Source organism: Candoia aspera, chromosome 6, assembly GCF_035149785.1.
Source record: "Candoia aspera isolate rCanAsp1 chromosome 6, rCanAsp1.hap2, whole genome shotgun sequence".
NCBI classification, from domain to species: domain Eukaryota; kingdom Metazoa; phylum Chordata; class Lepidosauria; order Squamata; family Boidae; genus Candoia; species Candoia aspera.
In genome coordinates, this window is record NC_086158.1 from 42,305,403 (window position 1) to 42,330,175 (window position 24,773).

Below are 24,773 nucleotides of genomic sequence, written 5' to 3' on the forward strand. Positions count from 1 at the left end.
AGTCATGGGTGTCTAGTAACAGCCACCCTGGAAAGTCAGTCCTGAACACTGGGTTTAAGAGAGAGGCTGTAAGGGTAACGAAGACTGGCCCATAATCAGGCTTGGATCCTGTGATAACTAACTCATTGAAATCAAAAATTTCTTCCCCCCTTCCCCCAATATCCCCTGCTTTCTATCCAATAATGTTCAAAAAATCCTCTGATCATCAGGAAAAGCTTTCTGCATGCTGCAAGTGACTGCAGGGAATGGGAAAATTATTTCTATGAACTTCCTATTTATTTTAGGATCGAAGCCAAGACATTAATAAAATCATTTAAGAGGCAGGTAGGTGATCAAGTAAAATGATTTAATTTAATACAGGCAACCTGGAGTTTTCCAGATGTTGCCGAATTGTATCTCCCATAAGCCTTAGCAAGTATGGTTAATGGTGACAGATGATAAAAGTTTCATTTCAAAAGCATATATAGGGTCACACGAAGGTCACCCCTGCCTTAACTGGTTGGCAGACCGGGTTTCAGAACAACTAAATAATGTTTAATATCCCTAAACAGAGAAGAGACTGTGTTTCTAACCTCATAACCATGATCCTCTGGACACAATTTGCCAAGTGACATCTGTGTTTTCACTCTGCGTACAGCACTCTCCTTATCTGAAAGTCCATCAGACTGAGTAGATATCTCAATGGGAATTTCTGGAGTCTGTGACAGCATGTCATCGAACTTCTCAGCCAACTGATCTTCCTGCCTATTAGCCAGCTCATCCAGACTTGCCGAATGGTCACTGGTATTGCCCTCTTCCCCATCAGATACAGAGAGGTTCTCCGAGCTAAAGGTTGAATAGGACTGGCAACTACTGATGCAACGATGTGGCCTGAAAATCCATAACACGTTAGTTTTGATTCAAAGGCTGCACACAATTGATTTTATATATATGAACCCAAATGGCAAGTAGAAGGCCAAATCTGACATTCTTAAAATATACATATTATATATAATTTCAAAACTATTATGCATAAAAATGTAATTAATTACAGCTCTTCCTCTTCGCAAAGAATGCACATTCTGTTTCATAATAGTCTTACTCCTATTTTTTAATAATTGTGAAATATTTGAAATAAGTTGGAAACCATCCTACAGCAAAATACACTCTCTTTATTCTGTACTGGTATGGTACAGAATTGACAAAGTTAGAGTTTAAGGTAAATGAATCTAAAGATTCTGCCCATTTCCTCTTTGGCCTGCAGCTAGCTGCACCCTTGAAAATCATTTTCAGACCCGCCTAAACTATGTGGATAGTGGGGAGATCTGGGAAGGAGAGAATACTAAAATCAAATGGCAACATGTCCAATTTTGCACAATTATCCCATCCAGAGGTGCCATTCCACATTGCTCAGGTGAGCTCAGAAGATCAGAGAGAACAATCAGGAAACTTCATTAGGTCAACTCATTTTAGAAACAACAGCTTTATCACATGAAAAATAATTACCACTTTATATGTCAGCAAAATAATAAGTTAATAATTATTCCTAAAGCCTTTAGGATAATAAATCTGAACCTTCATTTTTTATATTATCTTTATCTCAGAAATCATTCAAAATTATGGGATGTGCAACATGCAATAAAGCAGGGTTTTTTTCATTATGTTGAAATGGATCCCATGACATAAAACCTTTGCACACATTAGCCTGAAGTAACTTTCTTCAGTCATACCTTGGCCTAAATCAATCACAAAATTACTATGTTCTCCATTCTCATTATTATATGCTATACATGCATGCATTTTGATATACATGAAGCTTACTCGCAACCTGCTCTAAACTTTATATCCAGATTGGTATTTAGATGACAATTTTCACCTAGCTGATGTTCCTTTCTGTTGCAGAAACCTGGATATATTAATACCCATAATCTCCTGAATTCATTTCTTAAAATCCATTTTATCTTCTTTCTCCAAATTTTGTCATATCCATCTCTATACTCTTCCATTAAGAGACAGAACAATAACTGCAGATAGAGTAATTCTCAGTATCTGCTAAAGATTATCTAAGATGGAAGTGCAAAACCTGGGTCCTCAGGCCCACATACATCCCATAAAAGCTTTGAGTGCACACTCCACAGAACTCTCAAAATTACCAAATTACAACTGTTAATGTGAAAGAAAGTAACTACTAGCAAATAGATGGCTGTAGGATAACCACCAGAATTATCTTTAGTCTCCCTGACTGAGGGTGGTATCTGCCTGTCCCACTAGATTGGATAATCCCTTTCCTGAAACACTGCCATCTAAGTGGGACCTAGGAAGTGTGCTTTTTATGTGGCTGCCTCTGCCTTATGGAATACACTCCCCCCAGCAATCCAGCAGGCCCCCACCCTCTTAGCCTTCAGTGTCTAGCTCTTTACCTAGACGCTGGAATAGAGTGGTGGAGCCTGCACAGTGTTGGGGCACCCTGGGAGGTGGATTGAAGTGCCAGGTTTTTAGTTTTTGTATGTTTTTAATAGTTTTATTGCTGTGCACCGCCCACAGTTGTTTTAAGATGGGCAGCCATACAAATCTTTTAAAATAATAACTAATAACTAATAAATAATTATGTTTAAATGCAAATCAAATCACACTTTTTGGAGTGTGGCCAACCACATGCAACTCAAAGGCTAAGTGTGGTCCTCGACCTGAAAAAAGTTGTGCACATATAATGAAGTTTATCTTCTATTGCGCGGTGGCGCTGCGGGTTAAACCGCTGAGCTGTCGATCGGAAGGTCGGCGGTTCGAAACCGCGCGGCGGGGTGAGCTCCCGCTGCTCGTCCCAGCTCCTGCTCACCTAGCAGTTCGAAAACATGCAAATGTGAGTAGATCAATAGGTACCGCTTCGGCGGGAAGGTAACGGCGTTCCGAGTCATCATGCTGGCCACATGACCCGGAAGTGTCTATGACAACGCCGGCTCCAAGGCTTAGAAACGGAGATGAGCACCGCCCCCTACAGTCGGACTCGACTGGACTTTACGTCAAGGGAAACCTTTACCTTTTACAGTGTCCAAAACATTTTCAATCTGAAATACTTTGGTCCTGAATCTGTATGTCAAGTCTGAAATAGGTTGTTCCAACCATCAGGTTCAAAACAGCCCCTATTTCAAGCTCAAACAATGTTTCAAACTTGAAATGACTGAAGCTGGAAAGAGAGTATGTCAAGTTTGGAATGTTTTAAATTTGAACCATTGTGTTTTTGTTTATTCGTTTAGTCGCTTCCAACTCTTCGTGACTTCATGGACCAGCCCACGCCAGAGCTTCCTGTCGGTCGTCAACACCCCCAGCTCCCCCAGGGATGAGTCTGTCACCTCTAGAATATCATCCATCCACCTTGCCCTTGGTCGGCCCCTCTTCCTTTTGCCCTCCACTCTCCCTAGCATCAGCATCTTCTCCAGGGTGTCCTGTCTTCTCATTATGTGGCCAAAGTATTTCAGTTTTGCCTTTAATATCATTCCCTCAAGTGAGCAGTCTGGCTATATTTCCTGGAGGATGGACTGGTTTGATTTTCTTGCAGTCCAAGGCACTCTCAGAATTTTCCTCCAACACCACAGTTCCAAAGCATCGATCTTCCTTCTCTCAGCCTTCCTTATGGTCCAGCTCTCGCAGCCATATGTTACTACGGGGAACACCATTGCTTTAACTATGCAGACCTTTGTTGTCAGTGTGATGTCTCTGCTCTTAACTATTTTATTGAGATTTGTCATTGCTCTCCTCCCAAGAATTAAACATCTTCTGATTTCCTGGCTGCAGTCAGCATCTGCAGTAATCTTCGCACCTAGAAATACAAAGTCTTTCACTGCTTCTACATTTTCTCCCTCTATTTGCCAGTTATCAATCAAGCTGGCTGCCATAATCTTGGTTTTTTTGAGGTTTAGCTGCAAGCCAGCTTTTGCACTTTCTTCTTTCACCTTCATCATAAGGCTCCTCAGTTCCTCTTCGCTTTCAGCCATCAAAGTGGTATCATCTGCATATCTGAGATTGTTAATGTTCCTTCCAGCGATTTTAACTCCAGCCTTGGATTCCTCAAGCCCAGCATGTCGCATGATGTGTTCTGCGTACAAGTTGAATAGGTAGGGTGAGAGTATACAGCCCTGCCGTACTCCTTTCCCAATCTTAAACCAGTCCGTTGTTCCGTGGTCTGTTCTTACCGTTGCTACTTGGTTGTTAAACAGATTCTTCAGGAGGCATACAAGATGACTTGGTATCCCCATACCACTAAGAACTTGCCACAATTTGTTATGGTCCACACAGTCAAAGGCTTTAGAATAGTCAGTAAAACAGAAATAGATGTTTTTCTGAAACTCCCTGGCTTTTTCCATTATCCAGCGGATATTGGCAATTTGGTCCCTAGTTCCTCTGCCTTTTCTAAACCCAGCTTGTACATCTGGCAATTCTCGCTCCATGAATTGCTGAAGTCTACCTTGCAGGATCTTGAGCATTACCTTACTGGCATGTGAAATGAGTGCCACTGTTTGATAGTTTGAACATTCTTTAGTGTTTCCCTTTTTTGGTATGGGGTTATAAGTTGATTTTTTCCAGTCTGATGGCCATTCTTATGTTTTCCAAATTTGCTGGCATATAGCATGCATTACCTTGACAGCATCATCTTGCAAGATTTTGAACATTGTGTACAACTTTGTTTTGTACTATTGCACCTAACTGCAAAGCTCCTTCTAGGTAAACTAAAATTATGATATGAAATCCACTGTAATTTATATGACATTCTGAAAATACTTAGGAAAAAATAGTGAAAAAACCAACAGTTCAAGTTACAGGAGAAGAGAAAGTTGAAAAAAACAGCCTGGCAAAGTCCTATAGGTTTCCCTTGACGTAAAGTCCAGTCGAATCCGACTCTAGGGGGCGGTGCTCATCTCCGTTTCTAAGCCTTGGAGCCGGCGTTGTCATAGACACTTCCGGGTCATGTGGCCAGCATGACGACTCGGAACGCCGTTACCTTCCCGCCGAAGCGGTACCTATTGATCTACTCACATTTGCATGTTTTCGAACTGCTAGGTGAGCAGGAGCTGGGACTAGCAACGGGAGCTCACCCCGCCGCGCGGTTTCGAACCGCCGACCTTCCGATCGACAGCTCAGCGGTTTAACCCACAGCGCCACCGCGTCCCATGAGGCAAAGTCCTATACTTTTACATAAACATTCCTTGTTTTTCATTTGTCTCTTATTATTTTTATGCTTTAATCTGAGAATGTCTTTAAAATGAAAAGTATCCCATACAAATATAAATATGAAAACCTTTGCAGTTATAGGTGTCATGAGTAAGGATGGCGAGCAGGGGGCTCCCATCCAGACTGTTAAGCGCATGCGTAGCACTGAGGAATTGGTCAGCCATTCAAAGAGACACATCGGGACCGCCTTAATCTTTGGGGTTTATATGTCTGGGTTTTTCCCACACTTCTTCAGTTTGTTAGGATTCCTGTTATGTACTAGCAATAAACATTAGAGACCAGTTCCTTGTCTCAGTGTGTTTCCTGGCTGTTAGGACAATAGGTAATAATCCTTTTGTCCCAAAAAGTACTACTTTCCAAGCAATATCTTTTCTTAGGGTCACTTGTAAATGTACATATTAGTGGACCTGGTTGAAAGATCTTTCCCCATGATCTCATCTGAACATTTTATTCATAGTGGTGAGTTGCACATAGTATTAAACTGTAATTTTTATTTTCATGTCCATTCACCACTAATTATATTTCAGTGCTTAGTGAGGTCAGTGAGGTCCTGTGATGTGCAACAGTGATGTGTAACAGTTTGCTGCTCAAAGTGTTTCTCCCTCTTACTAGCCACACATCTTTGGTCAATACAATACACACATTTGACCATGTTGTTATCCTTATATCCTATATATTTTATTTCTGGTATACAGATGGACAAGTAACTCTTTGGATGAAAAACTTAGCTAACAATGTCAGACTCAAAGTTTTCTTTATTCAGGAATGAAATTAAATCATACAAACATTCCCTAAATGAACTGATTAAATATTTAGGAAAAAGGTAAAAATGGGTTGTTCTACCTCTGTCTCCGTGGAAATTCCACTTCACTATCCACTTCTCCTTCTTCTTCTGAAGAATCATCACCACTCTGTGGGGCAGCAAAAGGCAACGTTACTTGCCAAATACTTACAAATATGCAGATTCCAATTAAAAAGTAAGCCTCATAAATATACAATTTTCAGAAAGAAAAGTCTCTAAATTTCATTCTACTCAGCACAAACTATAAAACCTTGAAGCAGCATGATTAAGAAAACAGTATGAATGAGAAAACAGAAAAAATGTAAACAAGCTTATTCTTTCAAGAATTCTGAAGACCTTACCTTCGGAATAGATCGAGTTTTACCCAGCAGTCCTGGAGTGCTTGCAAGGTGAGAGGAGCCAAGAGGAGACACTGACCTGTGGCTGTTGAATTCACCTTCTTTATTCTTTGAGGGAAATTCCAGATTTGCATACACTGAATCATACAATGGTCCTTCAGGCTGTTCCAGCCCTAGATCAAGTGATTGTTGATTTGCATCATTTGCTCCCAGTCTGCATTGCGGACAGAGGCTATATGTGCCTGTTTTACAACATTCCCAATGATCAGCTTTGCTCTCTCCATCTTTCTTTACCTCCAGATTTCTCCTTGAATCAGCTTCCATAGCAGCAGAGATAAGATCAGGGCTAGAGCCAGACATCCTCCGTTGGGCATGATTACTAAGAGGGCTGCGTAGGGCAGCAGCAGGACCAAAATATCGTAGGTTGTTAGCACAACTGGCTATATCTTGTCCATGTATGTTAAGTCGAAGGTAATTATCATGATGATGGGGATGGTGGTGATGATGGTGAGTTGGCTGACCAAAGTCATCCTGTGCTGGCTGATTTTTCAAGACTCCTGTAAAATCATTGTAGCTGCCTTTGCTATTTCCTCGCCGGTGGCGTGGTTTGCTGCGATAACGTCCCTTGCTACTAAGTGTTGTCATTTTGGGACTCTCTGAGAGAGGAGAGCCGCTAGGTGCCACTTCAGTGCTGGATATGCCATCAGACCTCAGCAAGTCAGGCCTGGAAAAGAACGTAAAACCATTCAAATTACAGGTAGTCCTCACTTACCGACCACTTGTTCAGCGACCATTTGAAGTTACGATGGTGCTGGACAAGGAGACTTATGATCAGTCCTTGAAGATGCAGCCATCACAGTATCCCTGTGGTTACATGATCACGATTTGGGCACTTGGCAACTGGCACACATTTATAACAGTCACAGCATCCTGCAGTCACATGATCGCCATTTGCAACCTTCACAGCTGGCTTCCGACAAGCAAAGTCAATGGCGAAGCTGGCAGAAAGTCACAAATCACAGTCACATGATGTTGGGCTTAATGACCCATGGTGATTCGTCTAATGACCGCAGCCATAACTGATGAACTGATGTCATAAGTCAGAAGTGGTCATGTGACTTTTCACCTTATGACAGTGTCACTTAGCGACAGAGTTGCCTGCCCCAATTGCAGTCGGTAAGTGAGGTCTACCTGTAATATATATTTGGTTTTATTCATAGGAATCTATGGGGGGAAGTGTGAAAATCTGCATCATGATGCAAAAACCACTAGTTACAACTTGCATCAGACATCCGATACAAGTATGTAAGGATGGAGTTTGCATCATGATATCACTATGGCTGTCATCATTTTAATACAATTTTGATTTGCTAAGGAGGCCTGTGGCTTCATTACTACTGTCAGTGTGCCTACTTATACGTTTAACATAAAGGAAACTATATTATAAGTTGCAAACATTTAATTAAAAATAAAATTATGAATATCATGGAGGAAAGAGCACAACAACAACAGGAGGACTGGGAATGGGAGGGGGGAACCACTTTGGATGCAACCAAAGATAGTACACATCTAGTAAGATTATTGCCTTAAGACACAAGAAATACAAACCTAGTTTCATAACACAAGCTACCTCTGAAATTTCTTTCTCAGTTTACTATGTACTATAGCAGGCTGCTACTTGAGAAAGTTGAGTGCAGAGAAGTAGCTGTTTTTTTGTAGCCTGATATATACATTATCTGTGCTAAAATATTAATTCAGCAGAAATTGTAACACTCTTTGTCAGTCAGTTATATGTTTGCGTCCACCCTGGCCATCCTTGAACTCTTAGAAGCCTTTGATACCATCAAACATGGTATCATCCTGGACTGGCTTAGGGGACTGGAAGCGGGTAAAACTCTTTTGTGGTAATTCTCCTCCTTTCTCCAGGCTGGTTCCAGTTGGTGAGGTAGGGTGGGGGGTGTCTAGCCCTAGATATGTCCTTTGTGGGGTGCCTCAGGACTCTCCCCTCCCCATGAAACTGCTGGAAGAGATCATTCAACAGCACAAGGGTGCAGCAGCATCAGTATGCTGATGATACTCAACTGTATCACTGACTGCCCAAAGTAAGCTGTCATAGTTCTGTTCCAGTGTCTGGAGACTGTGGGGGACTGGATGGGAAAAACAGGCTTTGGTTCAATCCTACCAAGTCCAAGTGGCTGTGGGTTTGGGGCCCCATGGGTCTTGGAAGTGGAGAGATTTCTTATTTGAATCTGAGTGTGGTTGCACTACCTTGCTTGGATTTAGTGTGGAATTTGGGGGGGGTCCTCTTGGACTCACAGATCCTGGTTGAGGAGCAAGTAGCAACTATGTGAAGGCGGCCCCTGCACAACTTCATCTTGTGCGCCAATTGCACCCATTTCTGGATTAGGAGGAACCGATTCACACCTTGGATTATTGCAATGCACTCTACATGGAGCTACCTTGAATACCATCTCGAAACTTCAAGTGGTGCAGAATGCATCAGCATGGATAGTTATGGGCATTCCTCATGCTGTACTGGCTTTCTCTAGGCTTCCAGGTGAAATTCAAGATGCTTGTTGTGACATATAAAGCTCTGCATGGCATAGGACAGAGTTATTTGAGGGATTGCCTTTTCCCAAGGGTATCTAACCATCCCACATGCTCTGACATGGAGAGCACATTCCAGGTCCCTTTGGTGAAATAAGGTCACCCTGTGGGACTGAGGAGGCATGCCTTCTTGGTAGTGGCCCTTGTCCTTTGGAATGATTTCCTCACATCCACCCTGATATTGGCTCCAACCATGCAACCTTTAGAAAAGCAATTTAGACCCGGCTCTTTGCCCAGGCATTGGTTCAGGATAAGCAGAGATCCCAGTTGATGAGATACAGTATATTTTAGTCCTGATTGCCATTTAATTATTTTAGTTTGCTTTAGTGGTATATGCTATTTTTCTTTTGTATTTTTGTTTAATGATTTTGTATACCACCCAGAGTCATGTTGTCTGTGTTGAGCAGCCATATAAATGTTCTAAATAAATAAATAAAATTTGTTTATTTTCTAAATTTGTAACATACCTTATTGTCAAAGCTTCGAGGCAGCTTAAAATATTTATGCTATAACATATCCATTTGTAGCTATTAAGTTCTTTTCAAAGCAGTTAGGTAACTAACTACACACATATTCATATATTACTATCTAATGTATTGTAAATAAGCACCACTTCAGTGACCAGAAATTGGTATTCCAAAGAATTCAGGAAATCGTTATGAAAAGTGACACCACCACCCCCGAATATACTATGGTTATTTGCCTCACCGTTTAGTCTGCCCCCCAGATTTGTGGGAGATTCCTCTTCTCTTCATCAATTTTTCCATTGCATTAGCATGGATGATTGGTCGGACAGGATGACGCTTGTAAGTTCCAGGATACTTTTTTTCCACAGCTTGTTCCCGTCTGTATGTAAAATAAAAAATAAAGTTCTTAATCTTCTCTTAGTCAAAGGAAAATTAATTTTGGAGTCAATTACCCTTGGTAAGGAAATTAATTATGTTTCTGTTAAAAACAGAATTCTTGTGAAAACAAACTTACATAGACTATATATATAGGTGGATATACATACTTGAGGAGCTCTTTTTCTCGAACCTCCAGCTGTAACATAATGGCACTGAGTTCCATGTACAAATTATTGGCTCTTTCAAGTTTTCTTTCATAATGTTCACGAATGTCCAAGGCATGCCTATGAAAAGGAAAGAGCAGACAGTCTCAGCTGCACAACCTCATCTCATGACCAACAGCATATTCTTATGCAACATTATTCTCAAACAGGTCTCATATAACCTTTAAAACAGACAAAAGTTATGAAAACATTTCAGTATTATCAAAACAAAAACATGTTTATTTAGAAATAGGTAATAGTACTTGGTCTCTTTGCCAAAATATGAGAATTCAAGTCCACCTAATGAAAGCAACTGGCCTATGGTTCAAAACGGATAAAAACTCTGTACTTTTTCACACAATGTACCCTTGACAAAAACAGAGTGAATCAACCTTTCCCACCTAGCAGTCTCCAGATACTTTACTTGTTTGTTTATTTATTTGGGGTTTTTTAATCCTGCCTTTATTTTTTTTATAAACAACTCAAGGCAGGGAACATACAGGTAGTCCTCGCTTAACGACCACAATTGAGACCAGAATTTTGGTTGCTAAGCAAAGTGGTTATTAAGTGATTCTAACCCAATTTTACAACCTTTTCTGTGGCAGTCATTAAGCGAATCACCACAGTTGTTAATCAAACCACATGGTTGTTAAGCAAATCACATGGTTCCCCATTGATTTTGCTTGCCAGAAGCCAGCCAGGAAGGTTGAAAATGGCGATCATGTGACCACAGGACACTGCGACAGTCATAAATGTGAACTGGCTCCCAAGTACCCAAATCATGATCACATGACCATGAGAATGCTGTGATGGTTGTAAGTGTGAGCACCAGCTATAAATCAGTTTTTTCAGCACCATTGTAAGTCTGAACCATCACTAAATGAATGGTCATTAAGTGAGGACTACCTGTACCTAATACTCCTTCAGAAACTAAGGAAGTATAATCCCAACACATCTGGAAGAGACTGGTTTGGAAAGTATGGATTAGATAATTTAGGGAGGCTATATTCATCAACAGACAGTTATCATGATAATTAAATGCATCTCCATGGTTCAGGAGTTATATATTTTAATACCACCTGCTAGAAAGAGAGCTGTTCCCTTCATGTGCTCCTTTTAGAATTCCCAGATATGACTGGCTGGCCCCTGTTGGGAAAGGTATGCTAAAGTAGATGTATTCTTAATCTAAACCAGAAATCACCTTAAGCCCTTAAAGAAGAACAGACCTTAGTTCTTCTCTTCTACGACGAATAAGTTCTTCATCTAACCGGTGTATACAAGTTCCTTCACTCTTAATCTTTTCAAAGTGCTTCTTTACTTCTTCTCTCCATTCAGCCTGTTAGAGCAATTTTACATTTAGATGGTCACTCAGAGCTTTGGTAATTACACCAAGAAAGGTGTACTCTTGTTCTACCACATGAGAAAGAAAGCTGAGCTAAACTCAACTGGTTTCTCAGAATTTACCCCCACAACAGTCTGAAAGCCTTTAGCAATATGACAGGGCAACCTAATTACCAAGGTTAACCTATCATTCCAAATTTAGCTCAAATTTGTCGTATGTTGCAAGGCAGACATATACCATAAGACAATCTTGACATGTAAAAATGCTCGTTATTTCAGAACGATATGCTTCTCAATTGTTTCTTGCTTCTGACTAACCAGATTTTAATATTACTCAGAGAGCTGCAAAGGACAAGAAAACAGAGAAATAAATGTTTATTAAACTGTAGACTGCACATCTACAATTCTATATTAAAGGCTGTATTAAAACATAAACATATTAATTATTGCAGAAAAACAATTCCTGAATTCTACCTGCATTCTTAAAAGCAGAGAATTAATTGAAATTTTCAATTATAAAAATATGTAAGTTTTTATGTAATCCTCAAAACAGAATTCAAGAAAGAGAACACAGCTAAAGAATATATCAATTATTTTTTAAGGTTCCATGAATTTATAAAACTAACAACGCATTGGAAATAACCATCTGGAGTAGTAACAGCGAAAAAGGCAAAGCAGAATTTCTATACCTAGTACCAACCTTATTAAAGAACATGTCCCAGTCAGCACTCTGAAAATTGGAGAGGCAGTTGGGAGCATGCAACCAGACCAAATGAACAGGAGAGCAAACAGAAACAAGAGATTTTTGCCAGAGAGCTTGTTAGCTTGTAAAGCTGCCCAGCTTCATTTAAGGAGGGCTGTTTTGCTAATCAGGTGAGGCTTGAGCTTTTTCTGGCTGAGTTTAGGAAAAGAGGAACAGACTGATTTCTCACAGACTAAGCATCAAGAGAAATGCTGTGCTTGCTTGTATGCCAAAGCTGGGAATCCAAAGTCTGTAAACATATAACATAGCAGCTACCTTTTATCTCAAATGATTATTCAGGAAGAAAACCAAACTTTCCAGCAATAACTGGTATGGAGGTACAAAGCCTGCAGGACAGAAGATACTTTCCAGTATAGACTGTCAAAAGTAAAACTATCTGCCTGTTGGATATAAATCATGGGTTTGTGCAATCAGTTCCTGGCTCTTAGGGAACAAGTCTGTTCCCTTGAAACCAAGGTGGCTGAACTGAAGATGTTTAGAAAGCCAGAGTGATATGTAGTCAAGATCTTCTGGAATATGAGAAGTTTGTCTTTTCCCAGGATGACAGCTTCTTTTTTGTGAGGGAGAACAAGGGCCTTGGAGAAGGAGTACAGCATTTCAAGTATAAGGAAGATGTTCTGAGAAGAAGCAGCCTAATTCTTGGGGGAATGAAAGAACCCAATGATGCTGACTGAAAGAAAAGAAAGCACTACTTCACCCAGTGCATAATTAAGTTGTGGAATTTACAGGTTCTTATCATTAGCATTAGATACGATGAGGGTTACTAACACAGAGCTAGAAAATATATCTGTCAAGCACTGTTAGTCTTGAAGAGTCAATGTTACATTCAAGACAGAAGCAGCAAATCTCCAAATACCAGATTCAAGAGATCAGTAATAGGAGAGAGGCATATCTCTGTCTCCTGTTTATGAGCACCCCATAGGCACCTGGTTGGCTATTGTGAAAGACAAAACACTGAATTAAAATGGACCTTGGCCTGCTCTAGCAGTCTATTCTAAAGTTTTTTTGACAAGCTGTCAAGATGAATCTGTTGTTATCAATATTTATTGAATTACCTGAGACTTGAAATAAGTCTCCTGAGGGGTGGCCAACACATCAGCAGATGCTATGTCAAGGTGCATAAGTGTCTGTCGAAAAGAAGGCCGATTCCGTGGCTTGCTTTGCCTGCCAAATGAAAAAAAAGGGAGACCATCCAGTAAATTAGCATCAGCCTACTTTGGTTTTTTTTTCATTGAAGGTTGACTTAGCATCTCCTGTATTCTTTTAGCATTTTTATGTTTTCTATGCCAGACTAATCCCTCAGTATTCATAGTATTTTTTATTCATAGCTAATTCTTACTTCAAGCAACATAAATGCAGACTCTACACCTGGACATCACCAAATGGACAACAACAGAACAAAACACATTACATATTGGAGAAGTGCTATAGAGGATATTTCCATGTGCAGATTGGGGAACATAACACAAATTGTTAGTTTCAAATATATGGGTTAAACTTAAAAAAATAAATGACCCACTGGACATAAAGTCAAAATGTAAGATCAGTGTAAGTAATTGATTCAGTATATTTAATGTACGCAAGAAAATCTGAAAAGCTCAAAAAGAAACATGAGTCATTGTGAAAATCAAAGCAGGAAAAAAGAATCCCAAAATTTCAAAGAGGAAAAGATCTAAGTGAAGTTCAGAACATGATAGCCAGGGAAAAAACAGAGGATAACAACAAATGAGCCAAATGAGATTACAAATTGATGTACCAGAGGCAACAGATCAGTGCAAGGTATAGATCAAATACCTCTTGAACCACTGAAAGCTGCACAAGAAGAGGTTGTTGATATGTTGACAGCTTTATATCAACAATTTTGGTCTAGAGGTTGGAAAAGATTAATGTGTATCTCTACTGAAGAAGGGAAATGGAAGAGTATATGCAAATTACCAAACCACTGCACTATTTCCTCATATAAGCAAAGTTTTGCTTAACTTCTTATGAAGAATAATGGAGCCATACATGGGGAGAGAAACAGCAGATGAACAGGCAGATTTCAGAACAGACAGAGGGATATTAGAGCAGAGACCTAATATGATAGATAATGGAGAGAACAAGAGAACTTGAGGAGGAGGTTTACTTTTACTTTACTGACTACAACAAGGCCTTTAATTGTGTACATTATGCCAGAATGTGGAATTTATTGAGGTTAATGGGGTGCCAGAATCTGATTATTCTTCTGAGGAAAAGTTACAATGAACAAGAAGCTACTGTAAGTTTGGAGAAACACGATTGTTCAGAATAGGGAAGGGAATGAAACAAGGATGCATATTATTCCCATATCAACTAATACAGCAAATATAAGACTGACAGGATTGGAAGGGGTAACAGATAGAATCAAAATTGCAGGTCAAAACATTAACTATTTGAGACCTACAGACTTGGTTATCTGAAAAAAAGTACAACTCAGAAGATCTCATTATGAAAGTAAACATGGAAAGTGAAAGTGTTTAATAGTTGAAATTAAACCAGAAGAAAAAGGAAATGTCACCATATATGTTTAGTGAACACATAAGAGATGGCAAAAAATGAAGGTGGTAAATAGTTTTATTTGGGGGGCTCAAGTACAGATAAAGATGGACAGTGAACTGGAGCAATAAAGATGAGATAAATCCTAGAGAGAAAGGCAATAACTAACTTAATACAAAATCATGAAAGATTGCAGTATTTCTGCTAGAAACATTGGAATAGTTAAAGTAATGTACTTTCCAACGATAATGTATGGTTTTGAGAACAAGACACACAAGAGAGAAGAAAATAGATTTCACTGAACAATGGTTTTGGAGATGGTAAATTATCACAGACTGCAAAAGAACAAATGAGTCTTGGTTGAAATGAAGACTGACTAGTTCCTCAAAGCAATGATCAACAAGCAGAAACTCACATATATTGGGCATGCAAATGAGCAAATGATGGACTAGAAAAAAAAACAACAATTATACATGGCAAAACTGAAGGGAATAGAAGGGGAAGACAATGGATAAAATGAATAGCCAGGATGAAAGAGATCACTGGAATGTTTTTAAAAGAGCTATGAAGAATAACTAGAGACAGCTTAAGATGGCAGTTGCTAAGCATTGGGCCTCATTCAGTGACACTTAACTGATTATTGACTATATATCCAAAAGAAATCACAGAAATTGATCACAGAAGAAATCCGGAGAATTGAAATAAATTGTATTTATTATCTCATTACATGTGGCAATTTATAATGCATTCATATCAATGCTCATTCTTTAAACATCTGTTTTATCAAGCCAACACATGATTTAAAATTACATTATTGTCATTTATGTAAGAACAGATAACAGCATATTGTTAATAATTCATTTTACTTCCAATTTGAAATCTCATTCTCAATTTCTATCGATATTAAGGTACAGTAGAAGGAAGTGCAATAACAATTGAATACAATTTTTACCATGTTTGTTTCATAAGGATCTTGAATCCATCTGGACAAGTAGAGGGTACAGGAAGATGCAAACTATTACTACCTACACCCCAGATGATGGCTGAAGAATCTACATCTTTGTATGGAATTTCTCCAGTGAGAAGCTCCCACAAAACCACCCCAAATGACCTAATAAAAATAGGGAAATAACAAGATAAAAATCAATAAAATTGTTGACATTTTATTTACGGTCAATAACCAGCAAAGTAGTTACAACACTAAAACATCACCTAAAAGCAGGCTCAAATACAATAAAAACAATAAAACCCTAAGGACCTGCCAGTTAAAATTCACATGTGTAGAAATAAATTGTTACGATAAATGTCAGATCTCTGAAAGCAGAAATACTTTGCAGAAAGTACAGTACAGAAAAAAATATTTATCAAAGAAAAAGATTAATAAAAATAAAATCTTCCAGCAACCACAAATCATGGAAACACAAAGTAACAAATTTTTAATAGAAACACTGAAATAAATGAGTAGTTATAATATTATTACTTGCCATATATCCACTTTTTCAGAAACAGGTTCATTACGAATTACTTCTGGGGCCATCCAAGCTACAGTTCCTGCAAAGGACATTTTTGTACTTTTATCGCTGAGTTCTTTAGAAGTACCAAAATCGGAAATTTTCACTGTATCATTGTGGGTAACTAATACACTGAAAAGAATAAAATACACAGGGAATCACATGTGAGATTCATAGGAATTCAACCCTTCCTTTAGGTTCAATTTCTTTTATCTCCTCATATCTTATAAACTCTGTCTACTCACTTGGGTGACTTGAGATCTCTGTGGATAATTTTATGGAGGTGTAAATAATTCATTCCACTAGCAATTCCAGTGGACCAGTCTACAAGCAAACGAGGTGTTATCTTTCTACCTGCTCGCAACACTTCATACAACTGTCCATGGGCACAGTATTCCATTATTATACAGTAGCAAGGTGCCTGTGTGCAAACGCCTCTAGGATAAAAAACAAAGAACCATAGATACTTTAAAAAATCAAAATCAAAGCAGTGGGGAGTTAAGAAAGAAGCCAGTAGAGACAATTTTCTGATTCACATTTCTCTAAAATAATCAGAACCATTTCCTAAGAAACCACTATTCCTTACTTGCCATTTGGTCAAATTTAGACCTAGTTTATACCAAAAATGAAACAGTAAACAGTAAATGATTTTCCCCTGTGAACAGATTACATACATCCTTGAAGTCCATGAAATTGTACTGACTGCATACTAGCAAAAGCTTTTTTCATGCTCAGCAATGAAATTTTCATGAAATGAAGATAGGAAGAAAAAATATTAAGTTCATTATAATGAAATATCCAAAGATTTCCCAAGAACACAGACATTTATTATTGTACATGTTTCAAAAGTTAAAATGGATCATATCAAGATTGGAACACTAAGAATTGTTTGAACAGCATTAGAACACTTGCTGAGGTTTGAATAGTTTGTTTCAAGGTTGGGACATTCCCATTTCAAAAAGCTTTCTGCATTTCTATTCATGATTAATACTCTTGGTAGTGACTCTTACTTATACAATGGGGAAGCAACTACAATATTTCTCTAAAAGATTTCACTATCCTTGCTGTTTTTACCAATAACAGAAGATTATTCAATTGAAAGAACAGATGCATATATTATTACAATCTACTTTCTCACTACCCCAAAATCAACTTACAACAAAAGTAATAATTCTATTGTATTATCGGATAAAACTTTTTTCCATTAAGAACTAAAATTAAGAGAATAAAAGGAAACTTCAGTACTGTAATCTGAATGCCTCTGAGCCAGATATGAAGATTTACAGCATGAGTTTGAAAAGGTAGTCCTAGAATCAGAATGATCCATGCACAACCTACTTGAAAGCAATGATGTTTGGATGTTTCAGCTTCCTCAGGTGCTTGATATCCGTTTCACTCTGCTCTCTCACTTTCTTGATGGCCACTTCCTCTGTTCTAAATTTGCCTAAGAAAACAGCTCCTTGTGCTCCACTGCCCAACCACTGCAACTCAGATATCTCCTCAAAAGGAACCTCCCATGTATCTGATAATAAACAGACAAACAACAAAACAATAGATCATCTAGTATCTTGGTAGCTTGCAGGCCTTTTGAACTTAAAGGACATGCAAAATATATGCATCTGCAGAAGATTTTGCCTCCTACATAACAATAAATGTATGGTTGAGTTCTAAAATATGGTAATTTGTCTGTTTTAATCCCATATAATGGATATGGGGAGTTTTTAATGCCACTCAGAATCACTTAATTGGAGTGGCCTATAAGCCTTGCAAAGACATAATAAATAAATATTTTAAAAAACACCTCCTTTCTGCATTAGTACGTCCATTAACTGCTAGGTTATTAGATAAAAATCAAAAGTCTCTCTTCTTCCCCTAAACCACGAAGCCTGAATCAGAAGAATATCCTAAGAAAAGTCCTGTCAATTTTATGTACAGTGACTGAAATCCAGTTAAATCTTCAAAATGTAATTTTGATTTTGGAGTTTGGTTAGGACAATGTACAACTTAGAATTTAGCATTTGTACCAATCATTTCAACTATGTCAGAGGGAATTTCTTAGTCACCGTGGTCAACTGCAATAGGAAATCTTTTCCTGAGTATTTATGAGGTATGCAATGTCCAACATAGTATGCACTAAATCTCTGTAACCTGTCCTCCATAAAGTAGTTGGAGTTCAGAAAAGGACACAGAAGACCAGCCGTTTTAATGAAGATGGGCAGTGAATAATGCAAGGAAAACTTGATTTCTAATTTATCTTAGGTACTCAGGGAGGAGATTATGAAGGCATCAAGCAGCTTGCTCCAGAAAATAAGGAATCCCATTCATTTCAAAGATGCTTTGAATACTATTACAACTGTGCATTAAGCTTTTCTTACCAAATACAGAAAGTGTTATTTCTGAGTGCAGTTACTTTATGTTCAACTAATCTATTTTATCTTAACTATATTAAAATATGTTTTGACAATTTGTTATTTAACTTAGGAAAGCTTGTATGATATGATGAATAATTACATTATAATTTATCTGAACAGTAAGAAAAATGGTCTTCCAAACCCAGGGGAGTCCATCGTTTGCATGGAGTGATTCCTAACAACTATTAGCACACTGAGAACAAAAAAGACACAAACTAAATAGTGAATAACTAGACCAATACAACGAGTATTAAAGACAAGAATATCTGCTGGTCCTGGAGTCTTCTAAATATAAAATTGCATATAAATATATAATATTGTATATAAATATAAAATGACACATACTTCTTTTCATAATTTTGAGTTTTAAAGTGTCTAATAGAACTCTAGAAAATATCATCCTTTCACCATGAAACTTTGTTTGGGCAGGGGAAGGGGGAATAATGAAAGGTACAGTTTTAGTTGCAGAGTTTACCTTGTTGTTGTAGTTTATAGTCAGTAGAGTAAACTTTCCCTATAATGTTCCATACTGGCTTTAAACAGCCAAAAAGTCCTTCAAGAAATCCACCATTTCCACTTCCTGATCTATTGAACTGGATTTTGATATCTTCAGTTCTGTGGTTGTTCTCTCCACTTATATTGTCACCATTGCCCTGATGAACAGTAGTTTCTAATTCATCTTGTTCAGTTAACTGCAGCACACTATTTTCAAATTGGTCCCTGGAATCTTCACTTACGCTGGTTAACACTGTTGTGGCCACTGGGTTATTTATATTGTCTGATGCATTGTTGTGAGGTAAGCCCCTTTCTCGTCCATCTTCTATAACCTCAGATGAAGGATGGACACCAGAGGATATACATTCCCCATGCATCCCACTGAAACTTTTGTCTTCATTGAGACTCTTGTTGATAATTGTTGTAGAGGGAGACCAGCTCAGGAGCTCCTGAGAACTGGTCATTGTATTGTGGGTGTGCATGTGTATGGAGCAAATAGTCAGCGATACTGCTTTAGAAGAACTGAATGTTCATCCTTAGTGCAGAAAGTAGCCACAGCACCTGAAACAAAACCAAGAAACAGGTTACAAGAATCATGCATCTAGTCCTGCCTTAGGCATGAAATGAATGAAGAGCTGATAAGTAGACCGGCTCTTTGAACCTCTCCGGACAAAAAGAGGATGGGAGATCGCACACAAGTGCTCCAGACTTCTCTTTGTCTGGAAAGGTTCAAAGAGCTCCTCACGAGGAAACCAAAGACAGAGGTCCCTGGTGGACTTTGAGCACTGAGAGACAAGTGAATTGCTGTCTTGGTCAACTGCGGTCAGCGCCTTTAAAAGGACACTAAGTTTGCATTTTTCCTTTTCTAATCACATTTGGAAATTGCTTGTTAAATACCTTTCAGCTATTAGAGACCTTTGAATTGACGTCTGAAAACAGCAGGTGAGTCTGCCTTAACAAAAGAATCCTTAACAAAAGAAAACTTTAACTACAAGCTTAAGAACTTTAAAAAATTGAAATAAACAGCAAAAAGCTAAATAAGACTTTGATTTTAGATAGTTATGAACAGTTTAAGGGTCCAGATAAACTTGAAATAAGATTTTGGAATTAATTATGAAGAATCCTTCTGTGGGAAAGTGGTCTTGTTTCGAATTTTTTCTAAGACAAAATAGAGAAAAGTAATTTTAAAAACTGGACAGTAGCAAGAACTAAAGATTTAAATTAAAGGAGAAGAATACATAAACCTGAATGACACAAAATATTATAACATTGAAAATACTGAAGGACACTTTTGAAAAATGGAATCAGAAGTTAGTATCAACAATGTCGATAGCAATGTTTGCTTCTATGAATAGACTGTGACCAAAAGATGTTTTGGAAGAAATGGCAGAAGAGGAACAAGTTTTATCTGACAAGACAAAGACAGAGTTGACACTGAAAGTGGATCTACAAATCACAAATGACAGGCTACACGAATGACATGGAAATAGATGTCTCATTGGACATACAAAAAAAATCGGTTGATGCTTTAAAAATCAAGAGAGAATTACAAATAATAAACTAAGAGAGTGACCTGGATAATTCTTATATACTGGATTTACAAAAGAGGTTTGTTAAAGCTTGGATGAATCTTGTGAGAAGGGGCAAAAAAGAAATGAAAAAAAAATCAGTTTGTGACATTACTGGAATGGACTAAAGATTAAGATTGTTAGAAGTAAAAGGAAGGAATATAAAGTTGGTTTATTTGATCAAGGTTAAAATAGATATGTTGTTAATTCGGCAACCCTTAATGGACTTTTGCTGACACCAGGATTGAAATAACGATGCTTTATGATTTGCTTATAGATAAGAGATGGGACATGGGATGAAGAGATCATTGGGTGTAAATTAAGAGGCGGCAAAAAGTTACTAAAACTGTTTATACTTGTCATGAAGGTGGAAGTCACTTCTTTATATATTTCTTTTCTCTCTTTTTTTACTATCTTATTTTTCATTCTTTTCTTTCTATTCTCTGTTTTTTCTTTTCCTTTGCACTTTTTATTCTACTGTTTTTTCTTTGTTTTAGTTTGGATTAGTTTTTACTATTGCAATTATAATCTTTAATAAAATTATTTAAAATACTACAGAATCTAAATATTAAAACTAATTAACAGGATTGCAAAATTACTTTGTGAATTTTGTGAAAAACTAAAATGCTTACTTGCTAAATACTAAGCTGCTAAGTGAATATGTATGCAGATATATGGATATGGATAAAAATGTTATTATGGTTAGTGACTGGTAAAATACGAGGACTAAAAACAAAATGTAAAATACATTTAGTGAAAAAAAATGAACTGTATATTAGTGGGGTCTTAACAGTTAAAGGAGTAGTGTCCTACATAAAGCAATTTTAATTTTGCAGCTGCTAGAGATGACAGGGTTTCTATCCAACAGTAACAAGCAAATGAAGTCATCCTCAAAACTAGTGAGACCATTATTAGTAAGTGGAGTTATAAAGGTTGGGGGCAAATTACTAGAGAAAGGACATCTAAGAAATATGTGGGCAGGTTTACTCTGTGAAAGGAATATTATTATATCTTTCCTCCAAAATTGCAGAGGACAAGATATTAAAGTGGGCTATGGAAAAAGTTCTATAGTGCATTGGACAGGTAATAATGAATACCTAATTTACTGGTGTGAAAGGGTTTCCTGGTTTTTTGATACTAGGATTGATGACCTAATTTGCTGTGCTCTACCTGGAGAGCTACGTCAAATACCCATTGCCAGATTGGGTTCTAGCTCTTAGTAACCCCATGGCCATGAGGGCTTTACCTCAAAGACACAATAACATACATCACTTTGGATTCTCATTTTCCAAATAAAGGAAAATTTCTCAAGAAGGATCGTGGCAGCCAGAAAAGTAATTTTGGTTTGAGTAATTTATTGAGAGCTTTTCTTCCTTACAATTATCTGCTAGGGCCCATAGACTTCTGAGGATAACCTAGTTAGAGAAGGATGCCACCTCATTGACATAGAGAAGCACAGCAGTGGCCTATTACTAAGTTTAGAGGGGTGGAATTCTGCCTTGGTTAAGATGGTGACCACTGAATTCACACTGATACTGAAATATCTATGTGACTTTCTAAGAAACTGATGGAAAATTATTTCTGAGTCCTCACCTCCCATAGCAGTGATATCTGTCAACAATACATGCTAGACTTTGCACATTAGTCACATTAAATCACCTGATATCTAAATGAGCATGTGATAAGACTACTGCAGAACAGTTACAGTTTACAATGAAAAATAATCTCAATTCTGAGGCTCATTTCATTTTAATCCACTGTATGTTAGATAGATACACCACTCCATACCACAATGGCTGGGTTCATCCTGGTACTTATTAAGTCACAATGTGGTTTCTTTGCTTTTGGATTAACATATTGTATAAACTCAGCCAATTTCTAGACAACTACTATTTTAAATCATTTCCTTAGACAGCATTATTAGACCAAATGGCATGAAGCTGTACCATCTCAAAATAAATATTTCATACTCTTAATTCATATCCATAGGAATGTCCCTTGTTACACTTAATACATCTGTTCCACTATACCAAATTTTGAGCTCCAACTCAGAACAGTATATCAGAAACATATTCATTCCTTGATACTGAACAAGGTAGAACTATTAGCCATAGGCATGAAAGATCTGTATAAATCTGTCAAATTTAGAAAAATATATTTAGTATGCATTTTTGCTCTTGAATTTAAGAAATCTTAAACTAATTATATTTCTGGTTACAGGAATTGCCATAACTGCTGAATTCCAGACTCAAAAAATGAAAAGAGGCATCTAAAATGAAGTTCCTCATATAGCCAGCTTTACTGTAGTTCACAAAATAGATACCTTATTCTGTTAACACAAAATAATACATAAATGTACTTCCCACATGATATACACATTTTTAGCATTTAGTATATTTCCAATCTCAGAATTCCATGGCTATAAAATTTTATTATTTAGTATCTCCAGAAATAGTTGCATAATTATTTCTGCATGAAAGCAAACACAGTATTTTACAAAGCTGAGCTGGAAATGAAATAAACATCACTAGTACTATGAAAAATATGTTTTAAGATAATAATTTTCTATCACATATTTTACTACCATCCACCAGAAAGTAATCTATTACAGGTAGTCCTCAATTTACAACCACAACTGGGACTGGGATTGCCATAAATCAGTGCGGTCATAAAGCAAGGCGTCACACGACCTCAATGACTTATGATGGTACTCCTGGCACTCCCCACTGCGGTTGTTATCTGAGAATTGCAGGTTGTTAACCAAGTACCCACCCCAATCCAAGCCATTCTGGGCTTGGTCCCTCCCAGTTCTGAGCCTGAATAAGGTAAGGGACTGCCTCCAACTCCTCCCCATCTCTGCCCTTTGGCTGCCATGCACCCAACCTTGCAGGGCGGCAAGTAGCCCCAGACCCACATGGCTCTGAGGCTGCTTGCCATGTCCTGGGAAGCCGCAGCTGCCCCAGCCCAGTCCCAGTTGCCCTCACCACCCTGTGTTCTGATACCCCTGCCACCCTGCACTCTGCCATCCCAGCTGACCTTCGCCGCTGTCTTCTTGCTCCCGTTGCTGATGAGGCATGCCCAGCCTAGCTGCTGGGCTGCATGGGCCTTTTTTCCCCTTCTTCGGAGTGCGAAGTCAGACCCATATGGCCCAGCGGTTAGGCCAGGTACAGCTCATCAGCAATGGGAGCAAGAAGACAACAGCGAAAGTCTGCTGGGGTGACAGAGCTCAGGGTGGCAAGGGGCCAAAAGGGCATAGATGGGGGGGAGATAGGCAGGTGGGGGGAGTTGCAGTGCCCCTGCAGTCATAAGTGTGGGCAGGCTGCCAAGTGCCCGAACTTTGATCATGTGACTGTGGGGGTACTGCAACGGCCATTAACATCGGGCATGGGTCGTAAGACCCTTCGTTCGGTGCCGTTGTAACTTCAAATGGTCACTGAACAAATGGTCATAAGTTGAGGACTACCTGTATACAGCTAACTATAAACGAAAGTAAAATCAGTTGTCACGTTAAACATTTATTGCCAAGGAAGCTAGAGGGGAAAAAGGAACATTCTTATCCTTCCAGTGCTCTCATATAAAGATTTGGATCCACTAATTTCTAGCAGAAGCTGTTCAGCATGCATTTCCAAATATCTCACATAAGTACTACTCATATTGCTATAATTCCTTATGCAGGCTTACATGAGATAGATAGAACTCATAGTTGACTTTGTTTTCATAGTTGGTAGTGAATTGAGGATTTCATGCCTGGCATGGATTATCTTAAAAATGTGATCATTAGGAGATACTTTATCATTCTAACAGGATGCTGATATTGCATGTTCTTTTTCCTTATACAGAAGGAGCCATGAAGGAGTAAGGAGAAGAGAACGAGAAAAAACACCAGGTATCTACATCTACACAATCCTTTCCCTAATATGATGAATCATTTTAGATAAGTGACAGAGGGAGGCATTTCAGGTGATTTTTTTTCAGTCCACCAGAAGAATGCCTCACTGTACGTATCCCAGTATATCTTTTCCCCTCCCTTGGCATTAGCCCAAAATGATAAAAGTTCTTTTTTTTTTCCTTTGAAATTAACATAGTTATTGGCTTTGTTATTACATTGTCATTCTCTGTCATACTGGCTATAAGATAACTCTGAAGTATTCCAGATTAATTTAAATTTAA

At 38.2% G+C, this 24,773-nt stretch overlaps 1 protein-coding gene across 1 annotated transcript in view; it reads right to left on the reverse strand.

Moving 5' to 3' along the window:
* MAP3K13 (mitogen-activated protein kinase kinase kinase 13) overlaps positions 1-24,773 on the reverse strand; it is a 33,483-nt gene that overhangs the window by 5,356 nt on the left and 3,354 nt on the right. The window contains exons 2-13 of the mRNA XM_063306850.1: positions 19,016-19,596; positions 17,468-17,651; positions 16,375-16,566; positions 16,103-16,261; positions 15,571-15,729; positions 13,160-13,268; positions 11,227-11,336; positions 9,965-10,081; positions 9,661-9,798; positions 6,349-7,069; positions 6,049-6,116; positions 573-870 (exon numbers count right to left, since the gene is read on the reverse strand). Of these exons, the coding sequence (XP_063162920.1) occupies positions 573-870; positions 6,049-6,116; positions 6,349-7,069; positions 9,661-9,798; positions 9,965-10,081; positions 11,227-11,336; positions 13,160-13,268; positions 15,571-15,729; positions 16,103-16,261; positions 16,375-16,566; positions 17,468-17,651; positions 19,016-19,517 (2,757 nt within the window). The 5' untranslated portion in view covers positions 19,518-19,596. The remainder of the gene's footprint in view (positions 1-572; positions 871-6,048; positions 6,117-6,348; positions 7,070-9,660; positions 9,799-9,964; positions 10,082-11,226; positions 11,337-13,159; positions 13,269-15,570; positions 15,730-16,102; positions 16,262-16,374; positions 16,567-17,467; positions 17,652-19,015; positions 19,597-24,773) is intronic.